The sequence below is a fragment of the Urocitellus parryii genome, chromosome 7 (genome assembly GCF_045843805.1).
Source record: "Urocitellus parryii isolate mUroPar1 chromosome 7, mUroPar1.hap1, whole genome shotgun sequence".
NCBI lineage: Eukaryota > Metazoa > Chordata > Mammalia > Rodentia > Sciuridae > Urocitellus > Urocitellus parryii.
The window spans coordinates 166055626-166079731 of NC_135537.1; the positions used below are offsets into that span (position 1 = coordinate 166055626).

Sequence of the window (24106 nt, forward strand, 5' to 3'; positions counted from 1 at the left end):
CTCAGGAACATATGAAGCAGAGGAGGGGCCCAGGCTGCAGCACTGCAGCGTTCCCTCCCCCATGCACTTAGTCGGGCCCAGCACTGACCTTTCCCCTGAGCCCAGGATGCGGCTATAGCCCTCTTTGGGGACCCTTCAGCTCTCCTCTGCAGCCTCAGCTCAAGCTGCCCACCCGGAGTTCTGCTGTTCCAGGGTCAGTGTCTCACCTGCCAACTTCTGCATCTCCCTCTTCCCTCCCTCCTTCCCCAAGGACCTCCCCCCATTTCTTACTGCCAAGCCATTAATCTGGAGACAGAAATGGGTTTGCTATTGATTCTTTGGCCACTTTTTTTTTTTATTACAATTTGTACTGTGGTTCTTCTCACCCTTCTGCCTTTGTGTGTTTGTCTCTTTAAATGTTGAAGCTCCCTGAAGCCTGGTGCTATTCTGTGTCTCCTTTCAGAGGAAGAAAGGGGGGCCTGGCTGCGGGTGAAGACCTGAGTTGTTAGTTTGGAAATAGAGCAACTGTGTGCAGCCCTCCTTAGAGGCCTTGTTTGGCCTTTTTATGCCATTCCTGTTAAATTTCACAATTCATCTTGATTTGGGAAATGTGAATAAATTTGTTAAATAGCAAAGAGATGGAGTGCAATGTCTCAGTCCTCAGTGACCCGAGGCAGGGGTGAGGGTCCAGCAGATACCAAGAAAATAGCCGGGTAGCAGAATGGGGCCCCCTGCAAGTGGGGAATGTGAGTGTCACCACCCTCCTGTGGCCTGGCCTGGGTGCTGAGGGCAACAGGAGCACCCATCCTTGGTCAGCCTCTTCCTACTCCCGTCTGGGCACTCACTTGGCTCTGCTACCCAGCAGAGGGCATGCCCATCACCCCCCACCAAGAAAACTCCTCTGCCCCAAAGGGCATTCCTGCTCCAAATCCTCTCCCCTTCCTCAGGGCCCTGATAATGGCTTACTTCTGGGCCCTACTAGGAATGTCCCTTTCCTTTTGTGACATACAGAGATGACTGCTCCCCACTGCCTTCCCCATCATGGCACCCGATTCTCCTCTTTTTCAGACATTGCTGGTACCTTTGTGCACTGTTCACTCAACACCTATCACACAGGTTCTGATGCCCTCCTTGCCATCACCAGGGCCCATTTCTCCCGCCTCATCTCTGACCCATCTCAATCACGGTGACCTCAGACATTTCTGCAAGGCCATAACCTCCAGGCTACAGTATCCAGTCATTTGTCCAGTCCGGCTTCCAGGCTCAGAGTGGAACGGCCAACACCTGAGACACCCAGGACCTATGGGTGCTGCTTGACAAAGTTAGGCCTTTCAGTGGTTCCTTGACTGTTCAGACCGCTGTTCTTCAAGTCTACTTTCCCCAGACACGCCTTCTCAGCAGATGACCTTGACTCTGACTCATTCGGCCCTGGGTCATCTTGCTGACATCCCCTTCAACATTATCTTGTTCATTGTTTCTCTTTCAAAGGAAACTCTGTCCTTCTTCCCCAAGTCACACTGACCCTATGCTCTCCAGCCACCTTGGTTTCCTCAACTCGCCACCTCTCCTTTGCCTGAAAACTCAATGCCTGTCCATCCTGGAAGGTAACTTGAGTTGACTTGGAAGCTTGAGGGCTCCTCCTCCTGTTCTCTGGCTCCTTCCTGAAGCTGCCTCCATCTTGCCTTTCTTCCCCTTCTGAACTTCCTTGGTGGTTCTGACTGAAGCATTGCCCTTGGGATTGTCTATTCCAAGGTCATTGGATAGCCTGCTAAAGTCAAGTTCCTCCTTTTGAAACCTCAGTCCTAGCAAACCCATCTTAGCCTGGGTCTACCCCTGCCCCATTGCTGACCATTGCCTGCCCACTCAGCCACCTGGCCATCATTCAGCCCATTCCTTAGGTGTCCCCCTCAAGTCAGCCCCCGACCTGGATGAGCCCTCAGCTCTAACTGCTTTCCCCACACGAGCTCCGGGACCTTCACTCTCTCTTCTCGCCGTCCTTTCACTTCACTACAAGTGTGACCTGCACAGGTAATCCCTCCTCTCATCCCCTCTGAATTCCAGTATCAGGAGGGTGGTTCTGCTGTGCAAAAGCAGGATCTCGCTGCTCCCCAAACTCACTACTCTGGCCTCAGTTTCCTCATCTTGAAATGAGGGGCATGGATGAGATGATTTCAAAGGTCCTCTCAATAATAAAATGCCATGACCCCACCAAATCACTTCCCTTTCCTACCACCACATGCACAGACCTGAGACGACTCAAAACAAGACCCAGGGCCCCCTTTGTGCTCATTTCCCCAGCTTCTCCAACTGCAACCTCTAAGTCACGTCCAATCAGTCCCAAGTCCTGTTTCCTCCCTCCTGAATGTCCTACTCCACACACCCACTCTTCTCTTTGTCTCTGCCACCTCCCAGCCCCAGTCCCATCCAGCCTGGTAAGCCCACTTGTCTGAATGCAATAGGCAGTTCAGCTTCCAAGTTTGCCCTGGTCCCACCCTCAAATGCCCACAGTTCAAGGCACAAGTTCCATGTTCCCCTATAGTGTGGAGTCATGAGGGCCTAAGTCCAAGTCCAGGTCCTGCTACTTACCTCTGACCTTTGGCAAACTCCTGAAACTGTTTTGTTGTTGTTGTTGTTGTTGTTTTAGAGAGAGCGAGAGAAAGAGATTTTTAATATTTATATTTTTTAGTTTTCGGTGAACACAACATCTTTGTTGGTATGTGGTGCTGAGGATCAAACCCGGGCCGCACGCATGCCAGGCGAGCGCGCTACCGCTTGAGCTGCATCCCCAGCCCCTGAAACTGTTTTCTTAATGTGAAGTGGAGGTAACATTACTTCCTACTCGCTAGAAAGTCAAAGAATCAAACTGCATCTGTGTGAGGTACTTGGCACATTAGCAAACGCACTTATTACCCCCTACACACCTGTGCATTTTCCCTCCTAAATTGAGCTTACTTCACTAATCTTCCATCTTGTGATGTCCCTCTGTGACCTATATCCTCACCCCTAGGGTAAATTTGTGGATGAAGGAGCACTGGAAGACACCCTGTCCCCAGACTCACCTTCCAAAGTCTGGCTCTCCAGAGCTTAGAGGATCTCTTGTGTGAGGAAGGGGCATTTGTGCCCCCACAAGCCTTTGAAAAGACAGATGTGCCTTGGATCTGGTGCCCCAGGTGCCTGGGCAAAGCCTGAGAACTCCATAGATTCCAGGAGAGGGAGGAAGAGCATGAGGTGTCTCTTGGAGTGGTGGCACTGTGGCACTCCCTGTGCGCCCCACTCCTCACCATGATCACATCAGGCCTACTGTCTGCATGTGCACGGCATAGAAAGGGTCCTGAGGCTCCCAAGCCATAACGGGGCCTTTTGTCCTGGACAAGGGCCGGGGAGCTAGTTCCTGGGCACCTTTGACACCAGATCAGGTTGATGGCATCTTCCGTGTGCCAGGCACTGCTTGAAGCACGTGAGGCTCAGCTGCCTATCCTCCCTCTCAGGCAGCACTGTGAGGAACCTGGCTGGGGGACCTGCTCAAGGTCACATTCATTAGCTAGGGGAAGCTGGGCCTCCAACCAGGAGCCCAGGGCCTGCTGTTGCCCGCTGCACCATCCTCCACTTCCAGGAATCCCCGTCTTCCCGCTGCAATGGGCTCCCTCACCTTGCAGTTGCTGTGACAAAGTCTGAGTTCCAAATTACTCCAGCTTGGACCTTGTGAGGGAAGAATTAGCCAGAGGGCAGGAAGAGCTGCAGGGCTGAGCCCAGGCCTCCTGATGACGGTCATTCCTGAGGGAAGACTGAAGGTGGAGATCAGAGCCCAAGCCCTGAGCAGAGCCACACAGCAAAGGTGACCCCAAGGGTGCCATCAGGATGGCAGAAACAGAGGCCATCATTCTCAAGTGATGGCCACAGGGACCACAGGAACCGGTCACAAGCCCTTTTGTTCAGGTCTGATGAGGAATGCAATCAATGAGTCTCTGTGTGATGGAGGTGGCTAGTTGGAAGACAGCCCCCAACCTTAGGAGGGAAAATGGGAAAGGGAAATTGAAGCAAGCTTCCTGTTTGGCCAGGTGACTCAAAAGTCACCCCAAGGCTGGGAAGTTCACCCCAACAGAAAGCCAACGGCACCAGGACCACAGATGTGGTAGGTGGTAGCTGAAAAATAGCTGGACCTCAGGTCTAGGCTTGCTGTGTGGTCTTGAATAAATGGAAGGCTTGGATTCTTCCAGCCCCAGCACCATGAAACAAGCCTCACCAGCCCTGGAGAGTCAGGGCTTACTGATGTGGCCCTGGGACATGGCATGGCACAGTGGCAGGACAGTCACTTTGGTATCTGGAGTGCCAAATAGGTGGAGGGTAAGGAACCAGATGTACCAGTCCCCTCTAGTCCCAAATAGAGGTAGAGGTGGAGGTGGGATAGGACTGGCCAGAAGGGACTGGAGCCCTAGCATTTTGAATATATCTTTCACTGAGTGACCCTGTGATTTGAAGAAGCTCATGTAGTCCCAGAGCCTCAGTTTCCCCATCCATACAATGGAGAGGATCATCTTTCCATCCTGGATTACCAGTCATGAGTTTCTAGGGAATACCACATAGTAGGCCATCGTTCCCAGAACCTCCTTTTCCCTACATCCTGGAGGAGGTTTTCAAAATATCTCCAGATTGAAGAAAGAATTTGCTCAGTCTTGCTGAGCATCTGGGGCTGGAATGGCAGGTGGTTGGGGGGGGGATAGTCACCTCGTTCTAAGCATTGATGTCAGCGCCTCCTAGGAAATTGCCTTCTCACCTCTCCTGGGCCTAAAATAGAGCTGGGGGAGAGGGGAGGTTGTCACAAGCCAGAGGCACCTCCCAGGTTCCCATCAGAGGCCCTGGGGAAGCAGAACAACCAGGAAGGACTTCCCTGCCTCCACTCTTGCTCCTCAGGGACCTGTGGTCCTCCAGGGTGTGTATAAAGATGCTCTGGCCTTGGGAAAGTCAAGGTGAGAGCTCATCAGTTGCTTATCTACCCATGCCATGCCCTACCACACCCCAGGCACCCAGGCATTGGGCTCTTGGGACTCCTAGCAGAGGTCAGGGATGCCAGCCTCCAGTTCTAGAACCCATCTTACCCAGGAGCTCAGTAACTGGGTTGAGGGCGCAGCTGGGAAGGTGGGTTGGGCGGTCAAGTTTAAGGCAACCTATTCTGACCAGAGGGGAGGTGGTAGTCTGCAAAAGCATCTTCTGCTCCTTAAAGATTTGGACAACCACAAGAGGGGCAGAAATGGGGCATGCTAACAGCATGGGAACACCTGGATGGTTTATATTTTATTTAGGGGGAGGTTCCCTATGCCAAAGACTTAGGAGCCCAGAGAGGAAAGCCAGCCTTTCCTGGTGGTTGTGATGGCAGTAATCCCTGATACCCTCCTAGAGGCAGGGGAGTCTTTGACCAGAAGAAGTAGCCTGCCAGTGGGAAGGGGTCCCAACCGCAGGTGTGGGAGGACTGCAGTGACCTGCTCTGCTGCAGATGGACAAGAGATCCGGAAGGTATGGAGCAGGGCGTTCGCCAAAACAACAACAAAACCTCTGTCCATCTCTCCACCTTCCGGGCTCCCGCAGCCTTGGGTCAGCCGGGACACTCAGGCTGAGGCCAGGACAGTCTTGCTGAGCATCTGGGGCTGGAATGGCAGGTGTGCAACACCAGTGGGTGAAACCGGGTCCGGCCGCCACGTCCCAGCATCAGGTGCCCAGACTGGCTGTCTTTGGCCATCGAGTCAGAGACCCGGGGGCCCCCTCTGCACCCTGCCTCCATCCCCCTACGAATCTATGGGTCCTCGCGGATCCTCAGGCAACGGGTGGCCGAGGAAGGGACCGACGGAGAGGGAGTGCACTCCGGCCCTGCACCTGCCGAGGGGGCAGAGGAGGTGTCGGAAGCGACCCCCGGGGCGGCGCCTCTTTTGTCCTCCCGTCGCGGCGGCCGGGCCAGCGGGCTGGGGGGCGGGGGTGGGGGGCGGGCCCTGGGCTCACGTGCTCGCCTCGCCGCTCTTAACCCGGCCCCGCCGCCCAGCCGGGATGGCCGCGGCCAGAGCGCGCTGAGCCGGCGCCTCCCTGCCGCCCCCGCCCTGCGGACCCCCGCCGCCCGCTCGCGCCCCCGCCCGCCGGCCGCCGGCGCCTCCCGCCCCCGGCCCGCCTCCCGCTCTCCGCCGCGCCGCTGGCAGCCGCAGCCCCCGGACCCGGAGGATTATGAGCGAACCATGAGGCGGCTGCGGCGCCGGGCGATCGCGGCTCTGCTGCTGCTGCTGCTGCTGCTCCCCGCGCCCGGTAAGTGACCCCCGCCTTGCCGGGTACCCCCGTCCGGCCCCCGCCCCGGGCTTTGCGGCGGTTTCTGCTGCAGCCACATTTTCCTGCAGTGCCCCGGGTGACAGCCGATCCAGAGCGCGGGAGGGTGGGGGAACGGGAGAAGAGGCAAGGTGCGTCCACCCACCTGTCCCGATCTGGCCGGCCTCACCGCGGCCATTCCCCTGCCGTTGGCCAGCCGACTCTGCAGGTCTCTGCAGGTTTGGGGGGGCAGTCGTGACGGTTGGGTAGGACGAAGCTCCTGGTCCCCTCCCCTTGGGGTTCTTCCTCTGCAGGGTAGCCAGATCCTCCCACCCGATTAAGATCCAAGGCTCCAAGGGCCACGCCAGATTGGGGGCTGGGGTGTGCCCACCCGCTTCCCAAGTCTCCTGCCCCGTGGAGGGCATCTGCCTGCAGCTATGGCCTTGTCTTCTCAGGTCTTGGGGCCCGGGATCCTGTAGGAGCTCTGCGCTGGAGGGGCTCACCCCAGGTGGGGATTGTAGAAGCCCCCGAGGTCACAGAGCCCAGCCGTCTGGTAGGGGAGAGCTCCGGGGGAGAGGTCCGAAAGCAGCAGCTGGATACCAGGGTCCGCCAGGAGCCACCTGGGGGCCCGGTGAGTGGGGCTGGTGGTGAGGGAAGGGGGCTGAAGCAGGCCTCAGAACCCAAGGGAAGCAACTGGGTAGCCAAGGGTTGGGCGCCACCTCAGCAGCTGGCTGTGGCAGCTTCCCCTTCTGTACAATGGGCTGTGGGAAGCCCTCGGCCTGCCCATCCTGGTCCCTTCCATCATTGTGGAGACCCCCTGCTGTTAGCCTTCAGGAACACTGGCTCACCCAGGCCTCAGTTCTGTCATGGGTCAGCCTTCCACTAGCACCCCCTCCCTGCCCCATCTAGTGGTTCTGCTTAAAATGGGGCTTGGGCAGAACAGTGCCGGCCAGGGAGAAGCTGCCCAGTGCCCAGTCAGGGACTCTGACTTCCAGGTTCGCTAAAGCCACCCTCAGCTTTCTTAGAACAACTTTAGTATGTGCTCCTGCCTCAGTTTCCCACTGTGCACAAACTTGATCTGCCTTCCTGTCCTGGCTGAAGGTGGGACCTTGGAAAATGGTTAGAGGACTCAAGCTCACCCACCAACACCAGCTCTACCTGCCCCTGTCCTTTTCAGCTGCCAGGCCCTTCCTGCCTCCCACAGGAAGGTTAGGAATGAAAGAGATTAATTGCAATTAATAATTAATTAATATCATGTGAATAATAATCATCCAGATGGAATATCCATTCAGCGTGCCTCAGTTCTCCAGGACCTTGATGCTGAAAGTTAGCCAGGCCAATGGGGGCGGCAGAGGGCTGGATGATGAAGGCCCAGCAGAAACAGGGGGTGTCAGGAGAGACTCAGAGGAGGGGCACAACAAAGTCTGGGAAGTTTTGGCAGCTGCGAGTGGTGGGAGGTAAATTGGGCTGGGCAGAGGGAGGAAGGAGGGAAACGGAGGCTAACATTACAGACATCTGTCAGACTGGCATCTGGCCCTGCCTAATGTACTTGGTTAAAAGCCCTTAAGGGGGAGGGGGTGTGGGGTGGTGCAGGGGTGGGGAGTACTGTGAAATGGAGTGGAGCAGGAAGGGAACATGCATAATAGATGCACCATCACTCAGGGCAGTGATGGGGACCCGGAGAGGAGGGGGCTGATGGTCCTGAGCTGGTGGCTGAGCCAGGGGGGAGAGACCAGCTTTGGCGGCGCCTGCCCAGGCTCCCTGGGAGCAGGTGGGTGGGCATAAGGATGGTCCTCGCAGCGGGGATGCGGTGTCCCAGCGGCAGTTTGGTTCTTAGACTGGCTTTCTGTGAATTGTGCACCCCACGGCTGCCTTGGTAGGGCCTTGGTGACCCTGCCTGACTGCTGGGACTCTGACTGTGCTTTAGCGGATGACAGGTTGGGGAAGGAGTGATGTCACCTTGGGGTCAGGGGGCAGAGATGAGGGGAATCACGGGAGCCTGGTAGGGTTGAAAAGTCGGGGATCCAAGTGGCTTCTTGGGCCTGGTCCTTTTTGGAGAGGAGGCGCCTGTAGCTGTGAGGGAGATCAGGGAGGTGCAGTGGGACTGGATGGGTGGGGTGTCTCTTTGAGTGTTGTTCTGCTGGGTGAGTGGGTGGCCTGTGTGCATGTGTGGCGTATATGTTAGTGACCAAATCAGAATACACCTAAGGGGTGCCTGGGGGCGGGGGTGGGAGCGGAGAGTCCTGTGGGTCTGTGGGCAGTAGTCATCTGCAGTAGGGGTCTCTCTGGGACTGAGACTTCTCTCGTAGCCTTCTCAGGGGACTTAGGGCCCTGCCTCAGTTTCCCTTGGACTTCTCTGGGCCAGGCATTCTGCTGAGCTTTGTGAGCACATCATTTAAGTCTTGCAACTCTGGGAGGCAGGTAACATCTGTCTGCTCCGTTTTGCAGATGAACAAACTCAGGCTCAGAGAGGTTAAGTAACTTACCCCAAATCAATCAGATCTTAATTAGTGGAGCTGGGAGTAATTTTCTCCAAGACCAGGGCTCCTGCACTGCACTGTTCTGCCTCCAGGGCTCTCTGGATCTGGGTCAAGGGGCACTTCCCCAACTGCACCTAGAGCAAGAAGGATGGAAGAAGACCAAAGGAGACAAGTGACCTGTCCAGAAGGTTTTCTCTGACTTTCAATCTCCCACCCAGCATTTGTCCCCAGGGTTGGGGCACTTCTGGGGCTGATGGTGGGATCAGGGCAGCCTTGACCACCCTGGTCCAGCAGGAAGCTCTCTACACCCGTGCTGCTTGGTTTCTGTCCCAAGTTATCTCCCTGGTGAGGACTTCCAATTGAGCAGCTGAGCAGGCATCAAGGTCTCCGGCCACGTGGGCAGCCTGGGGCACGTGTTGCTGCACGGGGCTGGGGTGGGGAACCTTGGGCACTGACCTGCCCTGGTGTTGGGCTGATCCGTTCACCTTTCTGAGCCTCGTCTGGATGAAGATATCATAAATCTCAGCCCCCTTAGCTCCAGAAGGTGGCTATGGGAAAGGGCTTGGTTGCTGGGGATCCTTGGCTTGGTGGGGGTGGACATGGGACTAGCACAGGGGAAAGAGAAGGTGACCAGGAAAGAATTAGATGATAAAGAGATCACAATTACCAGTCCATTAAGGCAGACACACTTGTGCCTTTACACATATGAGTCTATTTAATCCTCATCCTGACTCCAGGAGATGGGACCATGATTTCCACTTCACAGATGGGGAAAACAGGCAAAGAGAGAGGAAGTAACTCTCCCAAGTCACATCAGTAGCTGGGTCAACATTGATATCCAGCCAGGTGCAGTGACCCATGCCCATAATCCCAGGGACTTTGCAGGCCCAGGCAAGAGGATGGTAAGTTCAAGGCAAGCCTGGGCAACTTAGTGAGACCCTATTTTAAGATAAAAAATATAAAGGGTGCGGGGCATGGTGGCGCACACCTGTAATCCCAGCAACTCACAAAGCTGAGGCATGAGGATGGCAAGTTGAAGACCAGCTTCAGCAAATTAGCAAGACCTTAAAAACTTAGCCATAAACTCTCAAAATAAAAACATTAAAAACAAAAAAAAGAGCTGGGGATTTGGCTACATGGTTAAGTGACCCTAGGTTCAATCTCGGGACCAAGAAGTAAATAAATAGGGTTGGAGATGTAGTTCAGTGGTAGAGCACCCCTGGGTTTGATCCCTAGTATGAAAGAGAGAAAGGGAAAGAAACCCAGAGTGGCACACTTAGCTGGTGGACTGCCCACCTCACTCAGGGTTGTATAGAAAAGGGACATGAGGGACCCCTTGCTTTCTCTTTGCTCTCAACCCCTCAACTTCTGTCCAGTTTGTAAGTAGGTTGGGCCTGTGACCCAGAAAAGTGAGGAGCTTCTGAAAGTGTAGAAATGTCTGGTCACAAGCAGCCCACAGCTAAGGGTAAAGGCAGGAGGATAAGAGGCCCACAGTGTACAGTCAGACTGGTTGTTGACTGTGCAAGTCAGCCAAGCAAGGGGTAAGAGAGCTGAATGAAATCCATGGGCCCAAGAGGCTGCATGTGTCCTGAGGGTCACCTTTCTTTGATTCACACGAAGCTGGCCATGGGGAACCCAGAATCCTTGGGAAGCAAGGAGAGGCAGGATGGAGGGAAGCGAACAGGGTCTGGAGTGAAGGGGTCCCAGGCCCAGGAGACAGTGCTCATGTGAGCCAGCAGGGGGCGGGGGCCTCCTCCCTGAGCTGGGCCTCTGAGAGCTGCCCACAGCAGCATTTACTGGAAATGCTGCCCCAGAAGCCCTGCGCAGAGAGCCTCTTGCTTCCCTGCTGCGTAGAGGTGGGGGCGACTGAGGGAGGCTCAACCTCCAGCCCTGGGAAGATGGGTGTCACAGGCAGCAGCCCAGAGTGATCACCCAGTGCTGTCACCTGCTAGAGCCAAGGCTAGCTGTGGTCTGTGGCCAGAGTTGCAGATCTAACCTGGGGTGGGGGAAGGAGAGGTTCCTGGGAGGCACATGGTGGCTAAAAGCCATGGCCAGGACCCGTGGACCCGGCTTGTTCCCCAGGGCCACGTGCTGAGCCCCACAGGAGGGAGGGTCCGCAGACTGTGGTCTGAAAGGCTGTTGGCTGTGGCTTTGGGGCGAGCGAACCTCAGTGCAGATCCTGCTCCACCGTGTCTTCCTCTGTTCTGAGAAGCCCCCTTGCTCCTCCATAAAACGGGGATGATGACAGTCCCACTCCTAGGGCTGCTGCAAGAGCTAGAGATGATGTGTGTCAGGTGTCCAGCCTGGGATCCAGCCAGAGCCCGTTCCCAGCACCCCTGAGTGGGGCACCCGGGTGCTGGCCTGAGGGATGGGCGTGAGGAACAGGAGTCGGGGCTTTGGGGGTTACCCATCAGGTGCCAGGGGGGGCTCCAGGAGGCACAGGGCAGGCCTGGCGTCTCAAGTCCTCCCCAGCCAGACTCCAGCCTGTGGGCTTGGCCTCTCCCAAGCACCCCTCCTGGCTGCCTAGAGGAACCCAGCTGCCCAGCACCTTCCCCCAGAGGGACTGATGACCTTGTGAGGAGGTGACTCTGTCTTCAAAAATTTAGGTCATATCTCATCATCAGAAATTTGTCCAACTGTTCTCAGTGTCTGGGAATCCCCTGGTCCTGTTGATAAATACAGCATTAGCACCTCGCTGGGGAGCCTGCAGCAAGTCAGTTGGGGGGTGAAAAGAGGGGTCTTCCAGCCAGGACACGCCCCCGTGGGGGGCCCCTGCCTCCTTAGCTCCTCCCCCATGTGCAGCCACCCAGCCCAGGAGGTGGTGGTGTCTCCAAGCCCAGCTGGCTGGAGAGGATTCCGGAAAGAAGTCCACAGGTGAGAGACACCTCACAGATAAATCAGTCACCCAGATCTGGAGCCTGTCCCTGCCTAAGGGGGTCTTTTATCCAGGTACTCAAAGCCCCGTTCAGCTGGACTGTTTTCTACATCCTTTCTCATTTATTTTCACTCATCTTCATGATAACAGCACACTGAGCAGGGCTTCCTCTTCCTCCTCCTGACAGTCCCATCTTACCAATGGGGAAACTGAGGCCGAGGATTAAGCAACTCACCTAGGCCTCCTGCTGCTTTCACTCCACTGAATGCTGAGCCCCTTGCTCCAGGGGATTAAAGGTGGCCCTCGTGAAATGGTGAATCAGTCATTAAAACAAAACAAAAACACATCAAGAATGAGTGCGGCTAGGCATGGCGGTATAAACCTGTAGTCCCAACATTCGGGAGACTAAAGCTAAGGGAGATCATTTGAGCCCAGGAGTTCAAGGGCAGCCTGGGCAACATAGTGAGATTCTGAAGAAAAAAGTGTGTGTGTGTATATATACACTGTTTGCTTAAAGGACCAGAGGGCAAGGGAGTAGCCAAGGTTGTGGGCACCAACCATGCAGATGAGGGTGGGATGGGAGGGCTGTGGGGAAGTAGAGGTGCCGTTGGGGGTTCCTGGGCCGGTGCGTGAAGGGCAGAGCCTGCAGGTCATAGGGAGCAGGGGTCTGTATGTTCAGATTTTCTTGGGTACTTAAGAACCCTAAAGATCTTTGATCTCCTCTTTCCCAAGAACAGATCCTGCAGGTCTGGGTCTGAGACCAGCATCTGTGTTTGTGATTATTCGGGGGGGATGCCAGCAGAGTTGTTGCCTCCTTCTCTCTGCACCCTGAACATGGTCGTGCCCCACACAGAGCTCAGAGAGAACGAGGTATGGTACCCCTGAAGCAGGTGTCTGGGAAAGTGGGGGACGAGGAACAGGGAAAGCTCAGGTGGAGAGGTGGATCGTCATCCTGCCAGCTGCAACGGCAGAGGCAACCCCCAGCTCAAGGGTGAGACTTGGCCCGACAGCTGGCTCCCCGGCCATGACCCTGAGCCTGTCACCTCCAAGTGTCCCTCGCTAAGCCTCGGTCCAGCATTTGCAAAATGAGGTCCAGACGCCTGGGTGGGTCGAGATCAAATGAAGTGGAGCACGTGACTACGCCGGTGGCCAGGGCAGCAAGAGGCCAGTGCAGGATGCAGAATTGGCCCTGCCATGCTGAGCTGGTTACTGGGGGGGTGGTGGCTGGATGACTGGTGTGACCTCAAGACTGAAAAGTCCACCAGGGCCTGGGAGGTGATGGAATGAGGCCAGGGGCAGGTCAGGGGCATGAGACAGGCGTAGGCCAGGAGAACAGTTGGACTTTGATAGAACATTGGCCTGAAAACTTGGCTGGGAGCTCTGGGGACTCTGGTGTCTGAGACCCAGAGGTCCTGGGACTGAGGAGGCCCTGCCTGATCTAGCTCTTCCTTCAGACAGCATTCAGAGCTGTGTCCTCCGAGCATGCGTGGAGTCTGCTCCTCTCCTCTCTTCCACCACCTTTTGGCAGCTCCCAAATCTGCCTCTGTCAGGACCAGCCTCGGGGCATGTGCTGTCCTGCCTTCTCTGGCCTGAACCCCGCATCTTGCTGGGGAACGGGGATCTGCTCCCACAGTTCAGCCTCACAGGCTATAGAGGTGGGGCCAGAAGGGACTCTGCAGTCTCTGGCACTGCACCCCCATCTGTCTTGGGCATGCCCTAGAGCAGGCCAGCCTGGCCTCCACAGACAGAGAGGGACAGTGAGGTCAGCCTGCTGACCTCCCAAGTAGGGAAGCTTTTAAAAGTGCCAGACTCCTCCAGGCCCAGGACGACCTCCCACAACAACATCAACCACTCAGTCTCAAAAGTGGCCTTCATCTTCATCATTTTTAGCGGGAAAATCTGAAATTCAGAGAAGTTGCTAGGACCCTGATGCACATCCTGAGACAGAGAATCAGGGCAACGCGGCAGGGGCAAGCTGCTTCTCTGGGCTGGCGTAGGGGCTTGTCCGTGGGGGACCGACAGAACAAGCAGGATCCGTCCAAGGGGAGAGGGAGGGCAGAGATGGTCCAGGAAGGGCTGGGGAGGGGCAGGGATAGAGCCAGTCCTGGTTGGAAGGAGGGAGGGGAGAGCCAGGAGGCCCTAGGCAGGGGCGGGGAGAAAAGCTGTCACTCCTTGTCCTTGACTTTCTATTTCGAGTCTGATCGATGTTCTAGGGGCTCAGAATGGGACTTGGAGCCTTGGTCAGCTGGGAGGGGAAGAGTCAGTGTCCTTGGGGCTCAAAGATCTGCTACCCAGGCTCGGCACTCCGCCCCACCTCGCTGTCTCTCCCAGGGTCTCTCATGGACCCCAGGCCAACTTCCATCTTATTTCACCTTTGGGGTGGGAAGGCCCTGGAAATGGATGCCCTAGGTTTGACTCTCAGCTCCACCACTTCTCAGATGTGTGACCTTGGGCCAATTTATCAGCCTGTCTGTGCCTCAATTTCCCTGTTTGTCAGGTGGGAATGACAGTAGCAGCTATCCTACAGGGTTGTTGTGAAGATCGAATATGATCATGCTCATCAAAGACAGACCCCTGCCTGGTGCATAAGAAGTGCTCAGTGAGGATTAGTCATGGTCAGGTGGTTGAGCAGCTAGACCAGGCAGCAGGCTATGGAATTTCATGACATTGATGTCAGGCTCCCGTTTTTTCCTTCGACCTGCTCCCCTACCATGAGAGCCAGGCAGGAAACAAAAGCTTCCCATCCTCAGGGCAGAGTGCTGTGACCCTCACCTTGGTATCTGGAGCTCAGTTTTCTTAAATGGACAGGCAGAAAGGAGGCTCCAGCTCCTGAACCCTCCAGCCTTCCTAAGACCTGAGGCCGTATACTCCAGTTGGGGAGGAGGCAGGAGCCTCCAGAGGTACCCCTAGGGTGATTGTGACTCAGGGCCCAAGAAGGCTGACACTCCCTCAGCTGGGCTCTCCTGCCTTCTTCTCTTGGAGTGACTCTCCAAGTCTCCATCCCCTCCCGGCAACCGGTGCCCAGGCCTGGGAGGGCAGCCATCTTGCTCAGGCCTGGTACGTTGCCATGACAACCTGGAACCTCCCAGCCCCACTGCATAGGCCCCTCTGAAAAATTTATCAGGAAAACTTCCGTGTTTAAAAATTAACCATGGAATTGAAATATTAAAGATGAGCTGCTTTGGGCAAGGCCGAGGGCAATGGATTTGGGAGTAGAGGAGCCAAGTCCTTACCTCCTCAGAGGATGGCACCTGCCTGTTGCCCAACATCCAGGGCACCCTGATCAGCTCCTGACCACTCCGTCCATATCCGCACAGTCCCGTGTGGACTGGGGCTGGGCAGGAAGCAAAGGGCCTGCTTCCCTTTCCTGGACAGGACTCTTCTCCCTTTCTCTGTTACTTCTGGGGACCTTTCCTTTACTCCACCTGAGGTTGGGGTGGTCCTACCAGCAGCGGGGAACACCTGGATGAGGCCATGAGCAGGCTGAGGGACACTCCCACCCACTGGCCCAGCTGCTCCAGGAACCTGGTCCCAGGAGTTCAACCCAGAGGCAGGGGGTGGGGCTGGCCATGCCCAGGGGTGAGCACCCTGCCCTGCCCCCCAGGAAAGGAACAGGGTCTTGGAGGAAGAGGACCTTGTGCAAAGCATCTTCTGAAAGAGGGGTCCCCTCAGATGTTGGGGCCAGCACCCTCCCCAGGGCTCCTTCCGTCCAGGGGCCTCAGACTGATTCCCCTTTGCCTTTCCCCACCTCAGCCTGTCCATCTGGCCCAGGTGAGTTTCGTCATCCCAGCCTTCAACTCAAACTTCACTTTGGACCTGGAGCTGAACCAGTGAGTGTGGCCTTGAGCCCAGGAGGAAGGGCAGCGGGAGGGTGGGCAGCAGGTGCCTGGGCGTGGCTGCTGGTGCCAGGTGGAGGGTGGGTGGGGGGATCCTGGAGCTGGGGACAGGCCCCAAGCCTGACCTGACCTCACCAACAACCCTCTCCTTCCTTCTGCCAATCTGTCTGCTGTTTCAGTCACCTCCTCTCCTCACAATATGTAGAGCGCCACTTCAGCAGGGAGGGGACAACCCAGCACAGTACTGTGAGTACCTTCGGAAGGGAACAGGGAGGTGGGATAGGGCTGCTGTTTCTGTGGGCAAAGGTGTAGGGTCAGGGCTTGCTGTGGAGCTCTGAGGTTAAGTGCTTGCCTGGCATGCATGAGGCCCTGGGTTCAATCCCCAGCCCTGAGGGGACAAAAGATGGAGGGACAGACGGCTGGTGGAAGGGAGGTCAGGGAGATACTCAGGAGGGCCTGACTCCTGGAGATCTTCTATCTCTCCTCACCCTGGAAGCCCTGAGAATGGCCATTTGGGTAGGCAGGTTGCACAGCGTGGGACCTGAAGCCCCCTGCCCAGCCCCGGGAGTCCGCCTCCAAGCCAGCTCCGCCTCACTGTGCCCTGCTGGCTGTCTCCCTAGGATCTCCTGGGAGGAGGCAGTGGAGGAAGTGCCCCCTCTTGCCCTGGGATTCCCAGCTGCCTGCCACACCAGGGTCCCAGCCCTGGAGGCCCTGGAGCCTGAACAAAGATGAATGAGTATCTATAAATAGCCTGCCCCCTCCCAGCCTGTTCAGTAACTGGAGCACAAGTAATTCTGCAGGAAGCCGAGTTGGGGAAGGGGGGTGCTGCTGGTCCCCTGACCCATGAGCCTGGCCAGGAGGACCCATGCTGCTTAGAATTCCTCAGCCACAGACCACATGTCCAGGTGTGTGCCATACAGGCAGTGTTCAAGTGAGATGGTGTGGGTTAGGGTGAGTCCATTGCAGTCATCTTATTAAATGAGATAATACATGGTAAGTGCGTAGAAGAGGGCCTGACACACAGCAGGTGCTATATAAATGTTAGATATTAGTCTCAAAGGAGTCTGTGACCAACAAATGGCTAAGAACCCCTGCCATGGTCCAACTTCCTCATTTTATAGGAGAAGTGAACTTGGCACAGAGAGGGTTAGGAAACAGCCAATGAGGAGCACCAGCAGCATAGAACCAGACCCCAGAGGCCCAGGTATACCTGGGACTCCAGTCACCTGCACACAGGGAGCTTTCTGTGCTCCCCCCCCCCCCGTCCTCCTGCCTCCGTGCCAGGGTGGGTTGCCTTCTGCTTACTGTTCTGCTGCTCCCCAGGGGGCTGGAGACCACTGCTACTACCAGGGGAAGCTCCGGGGCAGCCCGCACTCCTTTGCCGCCATCTCCACCTGCCGGGGGCTGCAGTGAGTACCCGCAGGGCTGGGTGGCAGGGAGAGCCTCCTGCCCAGTCTGGGATGGTGGGGATCTGTGCCTCTCTCTCCACAGTGGGGTCTTCTCTGATGGGAACCTGACTTACATTGTGGAGCCCCAAGAGATGGCTGGGCCTTGGGGAGCCCCCCAGGTAAGCCCTCACCACCCCCTCGGATGGCCATGCTGTGACCGTCCCAACAGCTGTTTCTGCCTTCTCCTCCGCCTCCCTCCCTCAGTAACCTCAGACTCACTGCCCTCCTCAGTGATCCCAGCTCTGGTTCCCTCGCCCTATGCCCCCAGCTCCAATGTCCCCTCTGTCCCCTGAGTGACCTCCAATTGGGCTCCAGTGTCCTTTGCCCCATGTCTCTCAGGGCACCCCCAGGTCTTGACCTCGGAATCTGAGCATCTGGGAGATCAGATCCGACATGGGAGCTCTGGCCAGTTCTGGGTCACCCTAGGTTGGCATGGAGAGAAGGGCTGGAGCTACCCCCTCAACTGGGCCCAGAGCAGACCTGCTTGGCTCCCCAAGAACTAATCCCCCCTCATTGCAGGGACCCCTTCCCCACCTCATTTACCGGACCCCTCTCCTCCCAGCCCCCCTCGGATGCAGGGAACCAGGTAAGGGAGGGAAGGTTGGGCTGGGGTGGGGGTGGGCCGTGCCCCCCTCACCTGCCCCTCCCCACAGGCTGCCTGTTTGTGGACCCCGCCCATTCTGCTCCTCCAAACCGGCCGAGGCTGAGAAGGAAAAGGCAGGTACGGGGCCCGCTCAGACCTCGGGCTGCAGAGACATCAGGCTGTGGTCCAGGGCAGGAACTCCCACCTATGGCCAGGGAGCCATCTCTGGGAAGAGCCCCCCAACTCCTCCCTAACACTGATGTCTACACAGGTCCCCATCTCAGGCAAGCAAAGGCTGCTGGCCCTCTGTGCCCATTCCCAGGCTGGGGAGGGATGGGATACGCCACAGTGGAGGCTGGCACTGTCCCCCGCTGCAGTCCGGACCACCCCACATACACTGAGTCTTCCATGGCTTGGCCATGAGGCCAAACATGGAGGGACTGATTCCAAGTGCCCACCCACCCCCCAGGTCCGCAGGGGCCACCCCACTGTACACAGTGAGACCAAGTACGTGGAGCTGATTGTAATCAATGACCACCAGCTGGTAAGTTCCCAGACTTGGGGGGTGACACCAGGAGGAGGAGCCAGGAAGAAGCCTCCCTCCCTCCCCCTCTTCTCTTTTGCAGTTTGAGCAGATGCGACAGTCTGTGGTCCTCACCAGCAACTTTGCCAAGTCCGTGGTGAACCTGGCAGATGTGGTGAGCAGCCCTTCCTCCATCTTCACCACACTCTTCCACACATCCGGGGGTCACTTTCAGCCTCTGACCCCCACTTCCTGGAGGGATATCCCTGTCACCCCACAACCACTCCCACCGTCCAACCCTCCTCATCTTCTTCCCTCTGGTACCAGATATACAAGGAGCAGCTCAACACCCGCATTGTGCTGGTTGCCATGGAAACATGGGCAGATGGGGACAAGATCCAGGTGCAGGATGACCTCCTGGAAACCCTGGCCCGGCTCATGGTCTACCGGCGGGAGGGTTTGCCTGAGCCCAGTGATGCCACCCACCTCTTCTCGTGAGTCCCTTGACCCATGCACTTGGCCTGGGCTCCTTCTGTGGTGCTTAGGGTTCTTAACACCTGCCTGTGCAGGTGCTCTCCTCAGAGCCTGGGGAGTCTGAGGGCCAGGCTCACCTTGCACTTGACACCTGCCCCAGCCAAATGCAACTGGCTGGGCATCCCTGCATCTTAGGCTGGGTCCCATTGCCTTAGCCCGGGGGGGGGGGTCTTCATATACCCTTACCTCCCCACAGTCCCCTCTTTCCCCTTCAGACTGTCCCATTATCCCTTCCTCAGAGACCCAGTACCCTGATGGGGTGGGGGGAATCTAATTACAGGGCCTTGCAACTAGAGATGATCTAATAGGAATCTCTTACTTCACTTTCAGGCAAATGAGGCCGGGGGGGGGGGTCTTGCCTGCTTCCCCAAGGAAGGACTCTAGTGTCAGGGTCCCCGCCCCCGACCTCCTACCACCCCAGGGAGTCGCATAGGGAAGGCAGGAGATCACCCTGACAACCCTTTCCTTCCAGGGGCAGGACCTTCCAGAGCACCAGCAGTGGTGCAGCCTACGTGGGGGGCATCTGCTCCCTGTCCAGGGGTGGGGGTGTCAACGAGGTGAGTAGGGAGGGCCTGGCTGAGGTGGGGTTGAGGGAGAGGGGATACAGCGCCCAAGATGCCTGTTGGGAGGATGGAGACATCTTTGTGCTCCATCTTCCCCACCCCTAGTATGGCAACATGGGGGCCATGGCAGTGACCCTGGCCCAGACGCTGGGGCAGAACCTGGGCATGATGTGGAACAAACACAGGAGCTCAGCAGGTATCAACCCTTAGAGAACACCAAGTGATCCCACAGCCAGCCTCCACCCACACCCAGCAACTCTAGAAGTAAAAAGGGTGTAAGTGGGAGGGAGTGGTCCCCCACCCTCCCTCATATCCTCCTGGCTCCCTCTCAGGGGACTGCAAGTGTCCAGACATCTGGCTGGGTTGCATCATGGAGGATACTGGGTGAGTTCTTGGGCACGAACTGAGGAGAGGGTCTTGAGGGGAATCCTAGAAAAGGCACTGGATGTAATCTGCGCCCCAAAAGCCCAGCTCACGGGACCACACGGGATTCCAAGAAGTCCAGTTCTCTTCGAACACTACTCTGAAGGCCCAGATTCCCCTGCTGGGACACGAAACTTGGCCAGACTGTAGTGCACGCGTTCGCCACTGGGCGCCGCCCGAGCGTCGTGTGGAGGCGCGGTCCCTTCTCAATGCACGGAATCCTGAGATTCCGCAGAGCTGGCGGGAGCTACGTCCTCCGCTCATTCCTTGATGGGCAGGCGGGAGGATTGTAGTGCATTCAGCCGCCTTTCGATGGTGACCGAGACCCTGGTGTGCCCGCTCCCCAGAGTTAACAAGGGGCGAGAGGGCGGGCTGGGGGGGATCATTCATCCCCTCACCATCGCCCAGGTTCTACCTGCCCCGCAAGTTCTCGCGCTGCAGCATCGATGAGTACAACCAGTTTTTGCAGGAGGGCGGTGGGAGCTGCCTCTTCAACAAGCCCCTCAAGGTACCAACCCCGGGGCGGGGTACAGGGGAGGCGGGCTTGGGCAAGGTCCCAGCCAGACTCCCGACACCCCCTCCCGGTCCAGCTTCTGGACCCCCCCGAGTGCGGAAACGGCTTCGTGGAGGCGGGGGAGGAATGTGACTGCGGCTCGGTGCAGGTGAGTGGCCGATGCATGCGCCAGATGGGACCAGGGAGGCGGAGGTGGGCGCGGGGGAGGGTCGGAGTGGGGAGAATTAGGACTTGCCCGCTTCCCTCCGCTACTCTTCGCGACCCTCAGGAATGCAGCCGAGCGGGTGGCAACTGCTGCAAGAAGTGCACTCTGACTCACGATGCTATGTGCAGCGACGGGCTCTGCTGTCGCCGCTGCAAGGTGAGGAAGAGCGATCGGGCGGGGCCGGGACCACGGAGGGACAATGGGACGACTTCAGATAAGAGGCGGCAGGGGCTGGGGATGTGGTTCAGGGTGTAGTTCAGTGGTACAGCGCGCTTGCCTGGTAAGCATGAGGTTCTGGGTTCATCTCGTGCGTGCGCGTGTGTACACACACACACACACACACACACGAGGCGGAGCTGTTAAGGGCGGAGCACATATCTGGGCGGGACCTGGCGCGAAAGAAGCACCAATGAGCGATTGGGGGCGGGGCGTTCGGCCACCTTGGACTGTTGAAAAGCCTGGCTCTGAGGGATGGGATGGGGGTGAGGGGTGAGCAGCCCGTAAGTGGAGGGGACAGGGAAATGAGAACCCGCGGGGAAGAGGGTATGGTCCCGGAGAGGACGGCGCCGAGGTGTCTATAGCCCCGAAATGCATCCCTTCCTTAGTACGAGCCACGAGGTGTCTCCTGCCGAGAGGCGGTGAACGAATGCGACATCGCGGAGACCTGCACTGGAGACTCAAGCCAGGTCCGCCCGGCCAAGTGGTCCTACGGAGCCCCGGGCAAGGCAGCCCCTATCCCTATCGGTTTGGCTCTGTGACAGCTCTCTGAGCCCCTTCGCTTCGCAGCTGGCGACACTAGCCGCTCATCATCTCATTTTCTTATCTGAGAAAGGGGTTCTTCATGCCTCCTGGCTTCGTTCCTTCAATCATTAAACCAGTATTTACAGTCTGGCTGGTATTTCCAGCGCCTGGCACAGCACCTAGTGTATGCTAGGGATCAGAGTGGATAATAATATTGGTTAACATCAATTAAGTGGTAATTATGTGCTAGGCATTTTTTTCTCCCTGTCCTCAGAGATGGGTGGGTGTAGAAGACTGAGGAAAGCTGGAGAGGCCAAAGGATTTTTGAATCTACATGGTTAAATCCAGAACCAGACACATCCCTTTCGTCCTTAAGGTTCAAGAACCCTGTAACATGAGCCCCATTCCCAGGGGAGGCTTTTTTTTTTTTTTTTAACTGAGGATTGAACCCAGGGCGTTGTGCATGCAAGGCAAGCACTCTACCAGTTGAGCTACATTCTCAGCCCCCAGGCATTTGGCAAGCTTGTATGCCTCCCTGGGGTGTCTGCTCAGTCAGCCCTCTTTCCACAGTGTCCCCCTAACTTGCACAAGCTGGATGGTTACTACTGTGATCATGAGCAGGTATGAGGGGAGGGGGCTCCTTCCCCTCATGGCTCAATGCAATCTCTTGTCTCCACCTGATCCCCCAGTGTCTCTCTCCATCTCTTGTCTCGTTTGCTGCTCCTTCAGGGTCGCTGCTATGGAGGTCGCTGCAAAACTCGGGACCGACAGTGCCAGGCCCTTTGGGGCCATGGTGAGTCTGGCTAAGTGTGGAGAGGGGACTCTGAGGGACCCAGAATTGAGAGGCTCCCAGGATCTCAGAGAGCCAACTGGCCTGGAAATCAAACCACAGTCGGGGAGGTATGGGCCTGAGGTCCTGGGGTAGGTGGGGTGACACCTGGCATCATCTTTCCCCAGTGGCTGCTGATCGATTCTGCTATGAGAAGCTGAATGTGGAGGGGACAGAGCGTGGGAACTGTGGGCGCAAGGGGTCAGGCTGGGTCCAGTGCAATAAGCAGTGAGTAGTCAAGGCACCTACTGAGCCTCCCCAGCTCTGGGGAGGGAAGTGATATTCAGGTTCTTCTAGGAGGAGCCCGAAGCCCAGTGGAAAGGGCAGAACAGAGTTCAGTAGTTGGGTCTGGAACCAAACGTGGGCTCACTATCTCCACATGCCCCAACAGGGATGTGCTCTGTGGCTTCCTCCTCTGTGTCAACATCTCTGGAGCACCTCGGCTAGGGGACCTAGGGGGAGACATCAGCAGTGTTACCTTCTACCACCAGGGCAAGGAGCTGGACTGCAGGTATTGGTTGGGACCATGGCTGGGGAAGGGGAGGTGGCAGCTCTGATGGAGGCTAGGGGATGGGGATTGAAGCTGGCTGTATCATCTCCCAGGGGAGGCCATGTGCAGCTGGCTGATGGCTCAGACCTGAGCTATGTGGAGGATGGCACGGCCTGTGGGCCCAACATGCTGTGCCTGGACCACCGCTGCCTGCCAGCCTCTGCCTTCAACTTCAGCACCTGCCCAGGCAGTGGGGAACGCCGGATCTGCTCCCACCACGGGGTGGGTGCCTGGAGGCCAGGGATGGTGAGAGAGGCTTACAAGAGGGGACACAGGTCTACTCACCTCTGCTGGCGCCACCCCACCTCTAGGTCTGTAGCAATGAAGGGAAGTGCATCTGTCAGCCTGACTGGACAGGCAAAGACTGCAGCATCCACAACCCCCTGCCCACATCCCCACCCACCGGGGAGACAGAGCGATATAAAGGTGAGGCTCGAGCTGGCCAGGGCGGGTCTGTCTTTCCCATTCTCCATTCCTGTCCCTGCCAACCAAGCCCTGCCCTCCTCCCCAGGTCCCAGCGGTACCAACATCATCATTGGCTCCATCGCCGGGGCTGTCCTGGTTGCAGCCATCGTCCTGGGCGGCACGGGCTGGGGATTTAAGTAAGAGACGTGCACACACACATACATGCACCCTAGACTCCCTGGTGTCTTCTCAGACTGTCGGAGCTGAGGGGGACTTCCCTGAGAGGTTACATAAACCAGAGCTCACACATCACCAGTCCAAGTCAGCCCACAGGGTCTCGTTGCAACATTTGAACAATTGCTCACATTTAGAAACCAAGAAATTTCACGTTTAACAATCCCAACTGCCAGCCTCTCTTGAAAAATATAAAGATTGGCTGGAGTGGTGGTACATGTTTGTAATCCCAGTGACTCTGGAGGCTATGACAGGAGGATCTCAAGTCTGAGGCCAGCCTCGGCAACAAGACTGTCACAAAATTAAAAAACAAAAAACAAGGGAGGTGGTGCTAGGATGGAGGTCAGTGGAAGGACACCCTGGGGTTCACTCCCCAGTACTATAGTATACACGTTGGGCCCCAGTGTGCCTCAGTGTTTCTCAGCACAGCCGGGTGGAGGCTTGCAAGGCTCACCTGTGCCAGGGTGTGTGTTCCCTTATCCCTAGTCCCCACTGAACCTAAGAGCCCCTTGGTCATCTAAGTGTGGGGCCCTGGAGTTGATCCAACCCCCTCGATATACGAAGGAGGAACCTGAGGCACTGGGTCAAATGGTGAGTTAGTGGCAGAGTCAGGAATTGAACCCAGTGCCCATTTTTGGTAGATCTCAGTATTGCCCACCGGCCCTGTCCTTAGTTGTCCAGGTCTTGGCGACCCAGGCCTTTCTCTAGGTCAGGGAGTCTCACAAGGGCTGGGAGGCCCCTCCCTGGAGAGCAGGGGAAGGTCAGATTTCCTTTTCCTCTCTCTCTCTCCCCTGTCTTGCCTTGGCTCCTGAAGAAACATCCGCAGAGGAAGGTACGACCCGACCCAGCAGGGGGCAGTGTGACGCCGGCCACATCATCCCTCCCGCTGTCCTTGTCTCCTCCATCTCATTTGTGCTCTGGCATTCTGTTGACGGGAGCTGGGGGCCCGATTCCCCAGCCCTGCAGGCGGCCTGGGATGAACGCTCTCAGCCTGCCCCACCCCTTCCTCTTGCCCCCTCGTCCTCTGCGGCCTGACCACCTGGCCAGGTGGGCCCTGGAGCTGTGCCCCCTGCAGCCCCAGTTCCCTGGGAAGGGATCCTCC

General features: G+C 57.1%; 1 protein-coding gene across 2 annotated transcripts; it reads left to right on the forward strand.

The window, feature by feature from the left end:
• The first annotated feature begins 6197 nt into the window (after window positions 1–6197).
• On the forward strand, window positions 6198–23874 carry Adam11 (ADAM metallopeptidase domain 11). Of its 2 annotated transcripts, XM_026408246.2 has the most exons (26): window positions 6198–6264; window positions 6717–6892; window positions 15370–15446; window positions 15632–15698; window positions 16776–16861; window positions 16944–17019; window positions 17420–17486; window positions 17554–17621; window positions 17953–18027; window positions 18110–18181; window positions 18334–18500; window positions 19013–19097; window positions 19209–19299; window positions 19436–19487; window positions 19935–20034; window positions 20117–20188; window positions 20309–20401; window positions 20851–20931; window positions 21557–21607; window positions 21716–21779; window positions 21944–22043; window positions 22207–22326; window positions 22419–22587; window positions 22677–22791; window positions 22877–22967; window positions 23819–23874. In XM_026408246.2, the coding sequence occupies exons 1-26, from the start codon at window positions 6198–6200 to the stop codon at window positions 23865–23867; spliced, it is 2331 nt and encodes a 776-aa protein (XP_026264031.2). In that variant the 3' UTR covers window positions 23868–23874. The 2 variants fall into 2 exon arrangements, with proteins under 2 accessions (XP_026264031.2, XP_026264033.1); XM_026408248.2 differs by lacking the exons at window positions 6198–6264; window positions 6717–6892; window positions 15370–15446; ... (1 more) ...; window positions 16776–16861; window positions 16944–17019 and having other exon boundaries at window positions 17456–17486; window positions 17554–17617.
• Window positions 23875–24106: the final 232 nt, after the last annotated feature.

Bases quoted from the DNA above. Each gene is read 5' to 3' on its own strand.
- Adam11 (XM_026408246.2), top strand. From the start codon at position 6,198: ATGAGGCGGCTGCGGCGCCGGGCGATCGCGGCTCTGCTGCTGCTGCTG. The intron at 19,488-19,934 runs GTGAGTTCTTGG...ACCATCGCCCAG, and splicing joins TGCATCATGGAGGATACTGG to GTTCTACCTGCCCCGCAAGT. The intron at 22,327-22,418 runs GTATTGGTTGGG...ATCATCTCCCAG, and splicing joins GGCAAGGAGCTGGACTGCAG to GGGAGGCCATGTGCAGCTGG.